Consider the following 17,551-nt stretch of genomic DNA (forward strand, 5'->3'; position numbering starts at 1 on the left):
GGTATTTTCTTGGGGGTGGGTGTCAGTTCCTTGGCGGTTTTGGACAGTAGCCTAATGCATTTTATTTTAGAGAAAGAGGAGATTAGGAGTTGAACCCAGAGGCGTTCAACATTCGAGCTACACCCCTAGATCAGTTTTATTTCTTGTTTGGAAACAGGGTCTCTTTAGGTTGAGTCCCACTACTTGCTGAGGCTGTCCTCGAACCTGTGATCCTCCTGTCTCAGCCCCCCAAGTACTGGGATTAAAGCCTGTGTGCCACTACGCCCTGCGCCTAGTCCATTTGCAAATGTCTCATTTTTCACAAGTAAAAGGAAGAAGAAAAGGATAAAAGCATGACGCTAGTCCAGGAAAAAGGCCTGAAACGGGAGAGATTAGCCTTGGGGAGCTTCGCCCGCGCGGCCCCTCAGGGGCGCTCCCGTCCAGGAGACTACCTCTCCCGGCAGGCCCTGCGCTCCGGACCTCTATCCAGGCGGCCCACAGCAGCCCCGCGTGGCCTCCCCGGACCCACCAATAGGAACTCAGATATGGCCCCACCGCCCCTACACGCCGCCTTGCGGGAGCCGGCCAATGGGAACCCGGGAGGGCCCCTCCCCGGCCTGCGCGCTCCGCCTCCGCCCGCGCCGGCCAATAGGAGCCACCGGCCTGGCAGCCTCCAACCGAGCACGCGGGATCCGCGCGATGAGACTACATTTCCCGACGTGCACACACATGCGCCACGGCCAATCAGTGCCGGGAGTCTGGGTGCTGGGGGCGGAGCTAGGCGAATGGGGCAACGCCATTGGCTAGGAGGAGCGCTCCAGAGCCGGAACCGGGAGCCAGAGCAGCGAAATGACATTTCCTCTTTAAATAGCCGGAGCCGGGCGCTGGGAGCAATGGCCGCGTCGGCAGGTGGGCGGCGGGCGCGGGCGGCGGGCGCAGGGGGCGCGGGCGGGCGGGCTGGTCGCCGCGCGGCCGGGCCCGGCAGGCGGCGCCCTCCGGGGCCCTGGGGCTGCCCGCGGCCTGGGCCTGGGCCTGGGCCCGGAGCCGCGTGCCGCGCCCCGGCCTGGAGTCGGCCCTCCGCCGCCTGGGCTCCGCGGCCGGAGACGAGCAGCCACGAGGAGACCGGCCCAACTCCTGAGCCTGTCCACTCTCTCCCCGTAGATTCAAGCAAGTCCTCCCCGACCCCCAATGGCGCTCCGTCGTCGGACGCGGCCAGCGATGCCATGGACGCCTTCCACGCGTGCAGCGTCCTGAAGCAGCTCAAGACCATGTACGACGAAGGACAGCTGACAGACATCACGGTGGAAGTGGACCACGGGAAGACGTTCTCCTGCCACCGAAACGTCCTTGCTGCGATCAGCCCTTACTTCAGGTACGCGAGGGCAGAAGTGCGGGCGCGCCGGCCTCTGCGCCCTCGCGGGCCACCTGGCCCTTCTGAGAGGTGGGCCGGCCCGAGCGCGGGCCGTGTCCCGGAGGGGAGAACGGCCTTGAAGGCCTGGCCGTGCTCCCGAGAGATGTCCTAGCGTCCTCCGAGGTGGCGGTCCTGTGTGCCGAGACAAGTGACCAGAAACACTAGACCTGTGCTGCACGGGAGGCACCCACGCGCCACCTGCCGCTATTTAAACTCAGATTATTTAAAATAAAACAGAGGCCGGGCTTGGTGGCACACCTTGTCATTTCAGTACCTGGGAGGCTGAGACAGGAGGCTCACAGCTTGGCGGCCAGCCGGGGCTACTCAGTGAGGCCCTCCACCACTTAGATCCTGTTTCAAGTAAAGAATAAAAAATAGGGCTGGAGGTATAGCTTGGAGATATAATGCCTCTAGGTTCAGTCTCCATCATCAGAAAAAAAATTGGGTAAAATAAGGAGTTCAGTCCCTCAGGCACACTGGACACCTATCAAGTGCCTGCCCACATGTGGCCGGTGGCTGCCGTCTTGGGCAGCACAGAGCCCGCAGGTTTTCTCTGGATGCTTCATGGACAGGCTGTTTTGCAGTTTGTTCAGCAAGTTAGTCGTGATACTTACTTCTGAACAAAGAAGCCTGCTCCTTTACAAAGCCGCATCCGGAGGTTGCCCTAGTACCATGGGGCACAAGCAGTGGGTTAAAAATGGATGAGCTTGCCGGGCGTGGGGGCGCACGCTTGTCATCCCAGCATTCGGAAGGCAGAGACCAGAGGACCGCGGTTCACGGACAGCCACAGCTACTTAGGGAGGCCCTTTGCAATGCAGCGAGACCGTTTCAGAATAAAAAAGACTAAAAAATAGGACCGGGTGTAGCTTAGAGGTACAGTGCCCCTCAGTTCCATCCCCAGTAGCACACACGAAAAAAGAATGGCCCTATTCTGTGCATTAGAGGTGCCCCAGCCGTGATAATCTCCAGGATTTGCAGAGCATCTTCATACTGTTTTCATTTTCATTCATCTTATGTTTTTCATAAAATATCAGAAGTTAAAATTTAAACTGGGTTTCCTGCTGAAAGAAACGGTGGAAGCGAATGTGGTTTCCTCCTGAGAGCACCTTCTGTGCCTGCAGTGTTCGGTGTTTACGCCTTTCACTGCTGGAAGCGGCAAGCGAGTGCAGTGAGGCCGCCTCCCAGGCACATTTTCAGGACACTTCCCTTCTCCCAGCGCTCACTGTAGAGGGCACCTCGCAGAGTGACTGGTTCTGGATGCCTGTTCCAGTAGTCGCTTCTCTCTGATGCCTGTGTACCATCATCAGGGCTGCCTGGGGACAGGTCCCAAGACAAGCATCAGGAAAGAAAAGGGAAACTGAGACTCCCTTACCCAGACTACTGATTAGATATGGTTGGATTATTATGATTTTTTTGAGGTGTAGGGGATTGAGCCCAGGGGCATTTTACCTTAGAGGTACACCCCAGCCCTATTTCATTCTTCTTACTTTGAAACAGGGTCCCACTAAGTTGCAGAAGGCCTCACAAGTAGCTGAGGCTGGCTGCGAACTTGTGATCCTCCTGTCTCCGCCTCGCAAGTCCTAGGATGACAAGCTTGCGCCACCACGCCCGGCCTAGTTGGGTCCACCAGCCACCAGGCCAAGTTGCTCTCTTTAAACTATGATCCAGGCTTACTTTGCTGTGCGCCCTTCTATAATCTCTCGAACACCGTCTCTGAACAGTGTTGCTCCCGTTCTGCATCTGAGGGAGCTGGAACTCAGTGCTGCCTAATGGACAGACTAGTCCAGGGCAGACTAGATTCAGCTCCAGGTCCAGGCCTTAGTGACATCAGGACCCCTGAGAACAGGAGTGTGCAAAGCGGGTCCTCTTTAAAGAGACTTACGGGAATCATATTGAGCTGGTTGTGGTGACACATGCTTATAATCCCACCACTTTAGAGGCTGAGCCAGGAGGATTGTTCAAGGCCAGTCTTGGCAACCTAGTGAGGCTTTGAGCAGCCTAGTGACACTCTGTCTCCAGATAAGAAATGAAACTGGCCTGGGGGTGTATCTCAGAGGTAAAATGCTTCTGGGTTCAATACCCAGTACCAAAAAAAAATGTACTTTAGATTTCAATAATATAAGGAAAGAAGTAAATAGAAATTGCAAAGAGAAAAAGATGGAGCGGTATTTTACTGAAATTTTATGCTCTAGATTATACCATTTAAATAGCATAATTTGAGGCGGGAATGGTGGTGAATGATTGTAATCCCAGCACTTGGGAGGCGGAGACAGGAGGATCGCAGTTCTCGAACAGCCTCAGCTACTTAGTGAGGCCCTTTGCAACTCAGTGAGACCCTGTTTCATAATAAAGAATAAAAAATAGGACTGGGGGTGTAGCTCAGAAGTAGAATGTCCCTGGGTTTCATCTCCAGTAGTACAAAAAAATATTACTAGTAATAATAATGATAATAATAATAATTAGCTTTAAAGGCCTAGACAAATTCCTTTTTTTGACAAATTACTTTTAAAAGTATGCTTACAGAAGATTTTCTTCATTTCAGAGGAGTTATAAAATAAATGCTTGGGAAAACTTTGTGAGCCAAAGATACATGTGCATGGAAATGTCTGGCTAAGAGACTGGAGAATTAGGTCTTGCCTCTTGCTGCCGTTTTGCCACAGCCTCTTGGCACCGGTGCTGCTCTGGGTGTGGCCCTGCAAGGCCGTATTCACGGGACGGGTCTTGCACCGTGAGCAGAACTGGGCAAGCTGGAAAGCTGGCACAGTGCTCTCGTGACCCCAGGACCGTGACTGCTGCGAGTGTCTTGCTCCTCTTTGTGGAGCAAGTGCTCCCTCTCTACTCAGGTCTAACGAGGAGAGGCTGAGAACAGAGAACTCCTCAGCCTCAGGCTGCTCCTGTGAGAGCCGCCGTGCGCGGCAGGAGAGCTCCCCTGAGCAAGCAATAGGTGGTGATGGTCTCCAGGGGAGTGCATCCCTACGCAATGAAGGGCTTTATTTTTCTTTTTAATTGGGAGCTGTATGGATATATATCTCAGCACTTCAACTGGAAATCAGCTCATAACTAGGAAGATGTAGTTTTTAGTCATCAAAAAAACCTTTGTAAGCCGGGCGTGGTGGTGCACGCTTGTCAAATAGGACAGGGAGTGTAGCTCTGAGGTCGAATGCCCCTGAATTCCATCCCCAGAGCTGGAAAAAAAAAAAATTGAGGTATTATACTTAAAAAAATCTATATTGTAGAAGTAAACTTAGAATGCAAAGGTGATTAACCCACACATCACAGTAGGTCCATTTACCTTCAATGCTTCACATATATTTCAAAATTAATTCATTGGAAACTTCAAAAGTGACTTGAAGCCTCCACATTTAAGGATATTTTTCATTCTGTAACATTTAACTTTGGAGAGATCTGAATTTCAGTAATTGGCTTCATCACCAGCGTTAGATCGGTTTCTTCAAAATATATCTATTAAAGCCGGGCGGGGTGGCGCACACTTGTCATCCCAGCATTGGGGAGGCTGAGACAGGAGGATTATGTTTCTCAGACAGCCTCAGCTACTTAGTGAGGCCCTTGCAAATCAATGAGACCCTGTTTCAAAATTAAGATTAAGAAATAAGGCTGGGGGTGTAGGTCACAGATGGAATGCGCCTGGGGCCCACCCCAGTAGTGCAATGTATAGCATTCTAGACCTCGAAAGCAAAGAGAGAGCCTGCAGACCTTTCCACCAGGAGCTTTGAAAAGAGACATGGATTCCCTTCTGTATTTAATATTAAGGGTGGCATAGAGTGAACCCTTAAGGGAAAGAAAGGAAACGTGACTGATACTTCAAGAGCCAGGGTTTTCAGCGACTTGAGCCGTTGGCTAAGAACATCCCATGATACACCAATGTTTTGATTAAGAAGAAAAAAGCCAGGAGCAGGCGTGTACACCTCTAATTCTGGAACCTCAGAGGCGGAAACAGGAGGATTGCAGGTTTGAGGCCAGCCTCGGCACCTTGGTGAAAACCTGCTATACAGTAAAATAAGGCTAGGAGTACGGCTTTGAGGTAAAATGCCCCTGGGTCCCATCCCAAGTACAAAAACAAAGAGGAAGAAACACTTTAGCAAAGTTTTGGATTTTATGAAATCATTATCTCAAAAGAATAGTGGTATGTTTTTTGTGTTGGTTTTGGTTTTGGTTTTGGCGGTACTGGGGTTCCTGGAAGCCCTTCTACCTCCGGGCTACACTCCCAGACACCTAGTTTTTATATTTTTATTTGGAAACAGAGACTTTTAAGCCAGCGAGGTGGCTTCGAACCAGCGCGATCCTCCTGTCTCCGCCTCCCAAGCGCGGGGATGACAAGCGCGCGTCACCGCGCCCGGGTAAGTGGCATGCTGAACATTAAGCTTTCTTTAGAAAGAGGCGTCATATGAACCCTACTTTAAGGTTTACTTGTATGCAGCTATAAATAGGTAAATATGGCAACTTTAAGTGAGAAGATGAAGGTTTTTGTTGTTTTTGTGGCACTGGAGATTGAACCTAGAGGCATTTACCTCAAAGCTAAGCCTCCAGCCCAGTCTTGTCTCTTTTTTGGACAAAGAGACTCACTAAGTTATGGAGGGCCTCTAAGTTGTGGAGACTGGCTTTGAACTTGTGATCCTCCAATCTCAGCCTCCCAAGTACTAGGATTACAAACATGCGCCACCATGCCTGGCATGAAATATATTTCTTAAGGAAAGTTTTTCAAAATGACCAAGGAAACGTGCCATTATACTTAAAGGATGAGTAGGTGGAGAATATCCATTTTTGAAGAACATCTTGATTTTTCTAAGAAAGTTTTTTGATTTTTTTTTTTTTTTTTTTGGCGCGGTACTGGGGATGTAACCAGGAGACATTCTACCTATGAGATACTTTTATCTTTTATTCTTTTATTCTTTATTTTGAAACAGGGTCTCAATGAGTTGCAAAGGGCCTCACTAAGTAGCTGAGGCTGTCTGTGAAGTGTAAGCCACCATGCCCAGCTAGATGAAGTTGTGTTTTTGTTTGGTTTTGTATTGTTTTGCTGTACTGGGGGTGGAACCCAGGGGCCTTTCTACCTCTGGGGCTATACTCCCAGACCTATTTTATATTTTATTTGGAAACAGGGTCTCACTAAGTTGCTGAGAGCCTCACTGAGTAGCTGAGGCTGGCTGGAACCTGCGCGGTCCTCCCGTCTCAGCCCCCAAGCGCTCACTGTCCATTACTCTGTTAGTGTATCATAGGAAAACTTTTACAGATATCCTTAAACTTCCTGGTTCATAGCAAGTTAGGATGCCAAAGAAAATCAGGTGGCCAGAACTAGGCCCTATTGCTCTTGGTTTGCTTTCCTGAGTGCATTAGAGGAGAGACACGCCTTCTGCCCACCATTCCCTTGAGGTTGCTTTTTATTGGGTGGGGTGGGTGCACTGTGGCTGGATCTGAGAATCAAATGAATACAAGAGCCGATTAGTAGGAGAAAGAGCAGAACAATTTTGTTGATTTTACCTACATACGGAGTTTTTCACAAGAGAGTGAAGTCCAAAGAAATGGCCAGGCATGATGCTTTTATACTTTTAAACCAAGAACAAGGCGTTGTGACAGAATGACGGGGAAGATGGCCGTGTGGACTAGGTAGCAGGCTCTGGTGTCACTGGGAGATGTCTGGGGTGGAGGGAGGGGAAGCCGGAGGAGGTCAGAGCCTCTTTGCTTGCTGGAGCGGGTCCCCCAGTGACTCGCAGGGTGGCCTCCCACCGCAGCATGTGAGGAGCGGCCTCCTCAGAGCCTCCACGGTCTGCAGAGCGTATCCAGGACTTCAGCCTGAGATACTCGGCCAGCACGGCATGGTCCAGCTACGCCGGCCTTGAGTGTAGGGCTCGGGGAGTACCAGGCGACACCCCTCCACCCAGTGACTGGTTCTCATCCCTGTGCAGCATTCAAGGGACACAGTCCCTCAGATCCGGAAGGTGATCTGTGGGTCCCTCCTCCTCTCGCAGCCTGCCGCTCATCTGTATGCGCGCACGGAGCACTAACCACGCTTTCCTTCTTAGGTCCATGTTCACCGGCGGCCTTACGGAAAGTACTCAAAGAGAAGTTCGGATAGTAGGAGTTGAGGCGGAATCGATGGACTTGGTCCTGAGTTATGCCTACACCTCCAGAGTTGTTCTGACAGAGGCCAACGTTCAAGCCCTGTTCACTGCCGCGAGCATCTTCCAGATCCCTTCCATTCAGGACCAATGCGCCAAGTACATGATCAGCCACTTGGACCCACAGAATTCCATCGGGGTCTTCATCTTCGCCGATCATTATGGCCATCAAGAACTTGGAGATCGATCAAAAGAGTACATTCGCAAGAAGTTTCTGTGTGTCACCAAAGAACAGGAGTTTCTGCAGCTGACCAAAGACCAGTTGATAAGTATCCTGGACAGCGACGACCTCAACGTGGCCCGGGAGGAGCATGTTTACGAGAGCATCGTCAGGTGGTTTGAGCACGAGCAGAGTGAGAGAGAAGTCTACCTTCCAGAAATTTTTGCCAAATGCATACGTTTTCCTCTGATGGAGGAAACCTTCATAGAGAAAATCCCGCCGCAGTTTGCAGAGGCGGTGGCCAAGAGCTGTGTAGAGAAGGGGCCCTCCAGCACCTATGGCTGCGCACAGCGGCTGGGAATGACCGCTTCCGAAATGATCATCTGTTTCGATGCTGCCCACAAACACTCCATAAAGAAGCAAACAGTGCCTTGTCTAGATACAGTCACGGGAAGGGTGTTCAAGCTCTGCAAGCCACCTAACGACCTGAGGGAAGTCGGGATCCTGGTGTCTCCAGATAACGACATTTACATCGCAGGCGGGTACAGGCCCAGCAGCAGCGAGGTCTCCATCGACCACAAGGCTGAGAACGACTTCTGGATGTACGACCACTCCACCAACAGGTGGCTCTGCAAGCCGCCCTTGCTGCGAGCCAGGATAGGCTGCAAGCTCGTGCACTGCTGTGGGAAGGTGTACGCCATCGGGGGCCGCGTGTACGAGGGCGACGGGAGGAACTCGCTCAAGTCTGTGGAATGCTACGACAGCAGAGAGAATTGCTGGACCACGGTGTGCGCGATGCCGGTCGCGATGGAATTCCACAATGCCGTGGAGTATCAAGAGAGGATCTATGTTCTCCAGGGTAGGTCCCGAGCGACGTCGCTCTTCAGGGAAAGATAGCATGAGTGTGGTTGACTCACTCGTACAGGTGACAGTAATTGAACTGATCATTCCTCTGACTTCTTTATCATTAACGCTTGGGACAGTCCAGTCTGTAAAGGACGTATAAAGAAAATGAGCCACGAGGTGTGGCTGAGACCAGAGGATTGCCCGTTTGAGTCCAGTCTCAGCAACTTTACAAGTCCATGGACCATGTGTGTATAGGTTCTATCTTAGAAAAGTCAAACGCAGCCGGGCGTGGGGGCGCACGCTTGTCATCCCAGCATGTGGGAGGCTGAGACTGGAGGATCACGGTTCACGGCCAGCCTCAGCTACTTAGTGAGGCCCTCCGCAACTCCATGAGACCCTGTTTCAAAATAAAGAATAAAAATAGGTCAGGGGGTGTAGCTCGGAGGTCGAATGCTCCTGGGTTCCATCCCAGACCCGCCAAAAAAAAAAAGAAAAGAAAAGTCAAACGCTCTCCAGTCTGACTTTACCTTTGCAGGATAGTAGCACGCGACACACAGGTGACCCACAGCACAGATCTGAATGAGCCCGTGTGCTCTCTCCCTTGGTAATTAGCACATGCCCGCGCAGTGGCTTAGCTCTCAGTATACATTTGGCTAGGTATACATAGCTAGAATACATAGCTCCAGGTATACATTTGGCCTTACTAGGTGATCGTTAGGAATGACGCTGTTTGGAGCTGACTTAAGCACGCTTTTTATAACACTGATGGCTACAACAAAGGGAGCCCCATCACCGGTAAAAGAGAGTGAAATATTTGTTAATTAGGTTGTTTAGTCTTTAGAGATCAGAGTTAAAACATACAACTGGGAGTAAACCTAAAATGTTCATATTCGTGTTTTCCTTTCTTAGGAGAATTTTTCCTCTTCTACGAGCCTCAAAAAGACTACTGGGGTTTCCTGACCCCCATGACTGTGCCTAGAACCCAGGGCCTGGCGGCCGTGTACAAAGACTCCATCTACTACATCGCTGGGGTCTGCGCGAATCACCAACGCACGTTCACCGTGGAAGCCTATGACGTTGAGTTGAATAAGTGGACTCGGAAGCAGGACTTCCCGTGCGACCAGTCCATCAACCCCTACCTGAAGCTGGTCCTTTTCCAGAGTAAACTCCACCTGTTTGTCCGAGCTACGCAGGTGACGGTGGAGGAGCACGTGTTCAGGACCAGCAGGAAGAACTCCCTGTACCAGTACGACGAGGCGGCCGACCAGTGGCTGAAGGTGTACGAGACCCCGGACCGGCTGTGGGACCTCGGCCGCCACTTTGAGTGTGCCGTCGCCAAGCTCTACCCGCAGTGTCTGCAGAAGGTCCTCTGAGGAGCGCCTCCTCCCAGAAGGCGTGTGCTGCGGAGCAGGGCCTCAGCGGCGCCGGTCGAGGGCGCGCTGTGCACAGAACTCGGTGCTCTTGAGGGTGAGAGTGTAGGGAGGGTGGTTCTCCTGTTTGTGACGTTTCATTTTCAGTGAGGTAAGGGTAGCAAAGTGCAATTACCAACATTTTTCTTCCGGCATAAAATTAATTGTTTCATTCTAGAAGTTTGTGATAAAGTCACTGAGATGCCAGAGGAGTCCAGACAACTGTGCACTCGCGTGAGAGCAGGTCAGTCACGACTAGTAGGGATGTCCAGATGCACTCGGCGTGGCTTCTCATTTAAATACGGGTAACAGTCTGAGGCAATAGCACCGGGCGAGTATAAGCTGTGACCTCTCCAGCAGAGACACACTCGCTCGGATCCTCACTCAGTCTTAGCATTTAAATCTCTTCACGGAGTAGTGTGCATACTGTTCAGGCGTACCTGAGGTTAACTGTGCTCTGTCATCAGGGTAGACTGAGGGAAACCAGTCTCAGACAAGGCTAAGTGAGCTACGGTTCTGAAGACGTTTTCAAATGCTAACACTGTCGCATTGTTTAGGATCCTGGGCAGGGCTCCAACCCGCAGGCGGCTGGTGCTAGTATAAGCTAATGCGGGCGTATGGCTAGGTAGATGTAGATGGCCTGAGCCTAGACTTAGGTTCCAAGTTAGTATTTTGTTTCAGAGGACCTGACCCACTGAGCTCTTGTGGTCCCACGGGGCTCGCTGCTTCTGTGGAGGCTCTCGGGCAGCGGTGGGGCTGACTGCACCGCTCTGGGAAGGGTCGGGGACCCATGCCCCCCATTCACCAGCCAGCTGCCTGCTGGCCACGTCCTCTTTCATCTCTTCTGTTCCCTGTCGGCACAGTGACAGTTGACCTGAAATGTGAAGACTTAAACCTACTTTTCATTCCTGCAGTGGTCTGATAACTCGATGGCTTTTAGAGTCTCCTGTTACAATTAAAACCTCATTTTTTTCTTTCTGCACTTAACAGTGATGAGTACCTTGACACTGAAATAGTAGTTCTAGCTGAAGGTGAGGCACCAGAGAAGGTGGGACACAGGGCCCAGCTGACCAGGCGCTGCGTCCTGTGCAGACCCAGCAGTCAGTCGTGTCTGAAGCAGGCGCTTGGCGGATGGCGTCTTCACTGCCGGAATGGCTGATCAGGGTCACGCGTACCACCAGCGTTCGTCCTCAGCAGGACCATTTGCTCTTCTTGAACGCAAACTGGCAGGGTTTGCATTTTACAGATCCCGCACGCCTCGTAACGTGCTACTGTGAAAGAAGTTTAAACATTGCCTCTGCATCACATACCTCATGTTTCAGGAAGCTTCCCAGACTGCTTCGCAGACGGCTAGAAGTCGGGGGGGGTTTTCGGAAGCGGAAGCTCAATTTGGCAGCGCCTACAGACTCGACATTTGAAACTCCAGTTCTAGAAAGCCAGGCAGGCGGGTTCTTCCTACTGGCCTTGGTCATGCGTAATTTTGTGTGAACTTGGTCAGCCAAGACTTTCACACCCACGTTGTCTTCTTGTCTTCGTTTTCATCCTCTTCCTATGGTTTGGGGTTGTTTCTGAGAGCTTTTTAAATAATTGTTTAATCGTTTTTCATTGCTTGAGGGGAGGAAAAAATACAACCAGTTTCTACAAGAGATGTCCATGTAATTTTTTTTGGAAAGGGTTGCTGAGAATTTAAGATACCCTGCCACATTTTGACAATCCTCTATATTTAAAGAAACGCACTACTTGAAAACGTGACGTAGAAGATGGCTAGCAGTGTCCGTGGCGGCATGGTACGTAGGAGAGCAGCACTGTGTCTCCTGTGCGTCGCACAACAGCTGATCCTTTTCTTACAACAACACACTGAGGGCATGATCTGAGCAGAGTGTGTCCAAGCCGAGGCTCAGAATCTGCTACAGAAGTAGAATATATATTTAATTTTGTATGAAGAAGTGTTTATGTTATATAGCTGGGATATTTTGCCACTTTTAAAATGGTTTCAGAAGAGGTCCTAGACATCTAAGATTAGCGATGCGTGTGGGTTTGTGTGTAGATGTTTCAGGAACATTTTCATAATATGCTGGAAATGTAAGTAAAAGGCACAGTGGCTACAACTGGAATGAAATAAAAGTAACAGATGCCAGGCCCGCTGTAAGTGTGTTTTTGTATTTGAAGAGTAATGTAGCACTTTTCTATAATATTTCCGGATTGTGAACAACTGGGCTTGGTGCGATTGTGCTGTGGGCAGCAGGCACTGTTCTTGACCCTGCCTGGGGCCCTGTCCCCTGAGCTGAAGCCTGGGGACCGCGCTGCTCACTGCTCTGAGAGAAGGTGGGCTGGGCCACAAAGACTCGGCTTCCCCCGGAAAGCCGCGCACAGAGCATTCCACACCCAGTGCTCAGGAGTGTAGTAAGTGCTGTGGTGCAAGGGGCAACTGGTAGACGTTTTTAAACATTCTCCAAAATCGCACAATGTTTTTGCATTTTAACCTGATGTCATTGTTTCTCAAAATAAAACCTTTTCTGATTAAAATCACCCAGTGTTGTAAACTGACCTCTGTCTGATGAGTGGGTTCTGCAGGGGGATTATGAGATACCGTATATCATAATAGAATGCAATGAGACTTGAATCTTGTGCACACCTGGCTCTGGTAGGCAGTGAACTAGACCAGGTTCCGAAGCACGCTCTCCCGCTCTGCGACGCCCTTCTCACGCCTCCTGCTCCTCTGCACGGCCCTGGGCTTCCTCCCTTCGCCCCTCGTGACTTCGTTTCTCCACACAGTAGTTTGAATGATGCTCCTAAAACAAGAGTCAGAAGGTGTTTCTCTTCTGCAAAGACCCCTTCCCTGGCCGTGAGGCCTGCACTCCGTGATCTGCAGCCCAGCGCCATCTCTTGGATCTCCTTGCCGCTGTCCAGGGAGCTGGCTGCCAGCCACAGACAGTGCTGTTGCTCGGACATCCTGCTGCTGGACACTCCGGCGCCTTCGGGTAGGCCTTGGCCTCCCCAAACCACCCACCAGAGGCCACGCCCCAGCACCTCCCGCCCCCGCCCACCAGAGACCACGCTCCAGCAACTCACCCCTGCTCCTGCCCACCAGAGGCCACGCCCACCAGAGTCCCCCTGGTACCTCTCACCCTACTTCTGCACAACAGGGCCATGCCCACCAGAGATCTAGCCCCGCCCCTGCCCACGGGAGGCCACGCCCCAGCAACACCCACCCCACCCCTGCCACCAAAGGCCACATCCACCAGAGACCTCACCCATCTGAGGCCACGCCCGTTAGAGGCTGTGTCCCAGCACCTCTCATCCCACCCTGCCCACCAGAGGCCTTGCCATCCGAGGCCATGCCCTTCAGAGTCTTTCCTAGCCCACCAAAGGCCTTACCCCAGCACCTCTCACTCTGCCCCTGCCCACCAGAGGCATCACCCATCTGAGGCCACACCCCAGCACCTCTCACCCCACCCTGCCCACGAGCTCACCTTTCCCTGCCTCCTCCCCCGAGATGTAAATTCCAGAAGACGAGGGGCTCATTTTATTCCCCATGCTAGGTGCACGCTAGGCAGGAGAGTGCGACTCTCCTGTCTCCTCTCTGCCTCCCAAGTGCGGGGATTACAAGCATGTGCCACCACGCCCAGCGAAAAGTTCTTAACAGAGCCAGGTGTGGTGGTGCCCGCTTGTAATCACAGTACTTGGAAGGCTGAGACGGGTTTGCAGCCAGCCTCAGCTACTTAGTGAGGCCCTTGGCAACTTAGAGAGACCATGTTTCAAAATAGAGTTAAAAATAAGGCTGGGGTTGTAGCTCGGAGGTAGAATGCCCCTGGGTTCCATCCCCAGTACTGAAGAAAGAGAGGGAGAGAGACGGCAAGTTCCTAATGGCCTTTGTTTCTCTGAGGTGCACGTTAGGCAGGGGAAGGCCAGCAGGCAGTCGTGTGACTAGCCAGGTACCTGGTGATGGACACTGGCTCTCTGGCCTTGGGTCACCCAGGACAACATCATGCCACCTCTGAAGCTGAGGCCTAGGCTCACTCCATCCTAATGCAGATGGAAGTTTCTTCCTGAGTTCCTTCTGCCCAAACAGCGTCCCTTTGACCATGCTTGAGAGCTGACGAGCCCTTCAGGTCTGGTTTATTTGAGAAAGTCTTTATTTCGCTCTTATTTCTGAAGTTAATTTTGCTGGCTCTGGAATCCCAGGTTGCTTCTGTTGCCAAGTGAACAGTCCCCCATAAAGGCTCCTCAGTTCGTGGGCCGGCGACCGGCTGCCTTCACGCGTGGCCCAGTCGCGCTCCCTGATCCAGGCACACTTCCCTGGGGGCAGGCTTTCCTGTCTGGCTTCCTTGAAACCCTGACCCCTGCGGACGCTTCCCTGCAGGCTCGGTCAGGTCTGGCAAAGTCTGCAGAACTGGCCTTGGTTTGCTCCCCTGGGCCAGCCAGAGCTGTGTGTAAGGGCCTGATAAGGTTCCTGGGGACTGACTCCAATTGCAGGCCCTCACGGCTGAAGCTCCCGGGCTCGTCACTTCCGCAGAGTCCCGCACTTCACCCCGAACCCACATAAGTACTCCAGCGGAGCGGCCTCAGTCAGCAGACTGGCCTTGACCTGCAGGTGTCAGGGAGACGAGTGAAGCCCTGAAACCCAGATCTCTAATGAGTCCTAGAGAAGCACTGGGTCGGCGTGGTGGCGCACGCTTGTAATCCCAGCACTTGGGAGGCTGAGACAGGAGGATCACAGGTTCTCGGACAGCCTCAGCTCCTTAGTGAGGCTCTCAGCAACTCAGTGAGACCCTGTTTCAAAATAAAGAAAAAATAGGCCAGGTATGGTGGCACATGCTTGTAATCCCAGCATTTGGGAGGCTGAGACAGGAGGATCGCAGGTTCGTGGCCAGCCTCAGCTCCTTAGTGAGGCCCTCCGCAACTTAATGAGATCCTGTTTCAAAATAAAGAATTAAAACTAGGGCAGGGGATATAGCTCGGAGGTAGAATGCCCCTGGGTTCCATTTCTAGACCTGGAAAAAAAAGAAAAAGAAAAAAGAAAAGAAAAGAATAGGGATAGGGGTGTAGCTTGGAGATAGAATGCCCCTGGATTGTACCTCTAGTACCGAAAGAAAAAAAAAAAAGTCAGAGAGAGAAGCCATGGGCTCGGCCCTGTGGCAAGCCTCTAGTGCACATGTGCGGACTAGAGGAATTTTTCGTAGTTTGTACATAAATATTTCATCATACAATGTATTTCTCAATAAAAAAGTCAAAAGGCTCACTCTCTTAAATATTCATATACTTAAGTCCTATTTTAGAATTTTTACTTGTAATCTACATGTTCATGGAAGTACTTGACATATTTTAATGAATATTGACTCATACTTGATAACCCAGGACTCTAGGACCAAATTAAAATTATGTGATAGAATTTAATTAAAATCATCAATCACTCTGAGATATACTTACCAGGCTATTAAAATGAAAATTGCAATGTAACCATTTTAAATTGTCCTTTTCATGTTCATATGAAACATTTTCTATTGGCTAGCTTGTTAAAGAGAAAAAAATTTTCCTTTTCTCCTCTACATATATATGTATAACTATGAGTTGGAGAACAAGACATAAAATAAATCTTAAGTAGAAAGTATAACGTGTGTCGCAAGTATCTTATGTTGGCCTTATGAACAAGAAATGCTACGATTTGGGTGACGGAGCAGATTACTTAACCATTCCAAACACTTGTGCCAGGGTCCGAGACACGGTGGACAGTAGCTAACCCCGTGGTCATCAGCACTGCGGCCACACTGCTGTCCTTGGCCTCTATAGCATCCCTGTGGAACACGTCTGTACTGGCCCCGTGACGCCTTAGCCAGCAGGTCTGACCGTCTGGATTCAGTCGTGCCGTACTTTGCGCGTGAACACCATTTCAGCAGCCTTCCTGTCGCGTGGGGCTCACTTTCGCTTCTGGACTGTGCATTCTTAGAGGGTTGGAATGAAGGAAATGGCACTTAAAGTAGTTTCTACAAGGTCTGTAACCTCTGTCTGCAAAATAAAACCAAGGTCTTTTTGTTTGGTTTTAGAAGTGACAGGGCCTGTCCCTGGGGCTCCTCTGTTCTCAGCAAGAGGCAGGTCAGACAGGGCAGGGCTCGGTCTAACTGGTGACAAGCCTAACTTCCTGCCAGTGGGAGCGGGCTCAGGGTGGCGGGGCCTGCTTCCTCCTCCCAGCATCCTCCTCATGCCCCGTCACGGCCGCAGCACAGAGAGCGACGCAGTGCCCAGTGTCTAGACCACTCCCGGCCCCTCCAGAGCCTCCTGAAAGTGCCTCAGTCCCATCCACGTCTGCTCCCGCCGGCCCGCCGCCCCAGGCCCCACCTCCCATCCCATCGCTCCGGGTTAGGGCTCCGGCATACTTGGATGGGCAAGACCGAAACAGACACGTAGTGCACGGCAGCATCCAATCAACTTCAGCTCGCGTAGTTGAGTTCTTGCAGACATTGTTTAAGGATAAAAAAAAATTCAGTTAAAACTCCTTTTATCAGCACTTCCCTTAGGACAAGGTGCCACGGTGAAACCTCCAAGGCACGCTGTCCAGCGCAGCGCGAAGGTCCTGAGGCCAGGTGAGGCCAGCAGTGGAGCGCAGAGGCCTCGAGGACTTCAGGGAAGGGTCAAGTTAGTTCACAGAGACGCATACAGTGGGAGGAGGGACCTGAGCACAAAACCTAGGAAATCCAGGGGAGAGCAGAAGAAAGCAACTGAGAAGCCTCAGGAAGCACAGCCCAGAGCAGAGAGCAGGATGTCAAGGGCGGGAACCAGAGAAGATAAGTACATCCCTCCCAGCAGCCCCAGAACAGGAAGGTGAAGGGCAGAAATCAAAAGGTGGTCTTAGCAAAGTGCAGGGTATAAACACCAGGACACAGGACGCTCCGTGGCCTCTCAGGGTTCTGCAAAGGCTAGCGGGTTTCGTAGTTTTGTGCTACTTTGCCCTAGAGCCCAGCCTGATCCCCTTCAGTCCCAGGACATGTGGTTTGTGGTGAGTCCTCCAGTGTCCTGTGAGCTCCTTTTGGAAGAGCCAAGATCCCAGTGAGGACAGAGAGATGCTGTGTGCGGCCCGGAGGTGTGGAGGCAGAAAACGGGTCAGGAGAAGATTGGCTCTGGCAGCCCCCAAAGCCTGCTCAGAGCTCTGCACTCAGGAGGGAGCGAGAGGGGCCAAGCCCTGGAGGCCCAGAAAAGGGCGGCCAGGGAAAAGAGGGCTGCAGAGCCACGCACAGGGCATTAGCCCCACAGACCCGCGGCCACTTCAGCTGACTGACTCACCCTGCAAACCCCGAGGGGGGGTGGCGGAGGCCAAGAGGTCTGGGTGTGACCGGCCAGCCACTCACCCCTGGGGCTGCTCTTAACTTCGTCTTGCTGCCCATGGTCAGCAGCAGCGCTGGATCTCGCTGTCTGACCCGGTGGCTTCTACCTCTCCTGTCCTCCGTTCTCCACCGTTTTCTGACAGGCACCCAGAAGAGCAGAGCTCCCTGTTCTGACGCAGAGCTCTGAGGGGCTTGCTGTGGCAGACGCCCCCTCCTTCATGAGCTCCTGTTTGCCTTTCCTTCCACCCACACTTCACCACCACAACTGAACAGGCGGGTCATCAAAACTA

At 51.8% G+C, this 17,551-nt stretch overlaps 1 protein-coding gene across 1 annotated transcript; it reads left to right on the forward strand.

The window, feature by feature from the left end:
• Positions 1 to 1,142: 1,142 nt before the first annotated feature.
• Positions 1,143 to 9,906, forward strand: KBTBD8 (kelch repeat and BTB domain containing 8; the record flags this gene model as incomplete). The annotated part of the gene is made up of 3 exons (XM_080718206.1): positions 1,143 to 1,351; positions 7,432 to 8,546; positions 9,443 to 9,906. The coding sequence occupies exons 1-3, from the start codon at positions 1,203 to 1,205 to the stop codon at positions 9,904 to 9,906; spliced, it is 1,728 nt and encodes a 575-aa protein (XP_080574332.1). The 5' UTR covers positions 1,143 to 1,202.
• Between the last annotated feature and the right edge of the window lie 7,645 nt (positions 9,907 to 17,551).

This window comes from Muscardinus avellanarius, assembly GCF_963383645.1.
Source record: "Muscardinus avellanarius genome assembly, chromosome: 22".
NCBI classification, from domain to species: Eukaryota; Metazoa; Chordata; class Mammalia; order Rodentia; family Gliridae; genus Muscardinus; species Muscardinus avellanarius.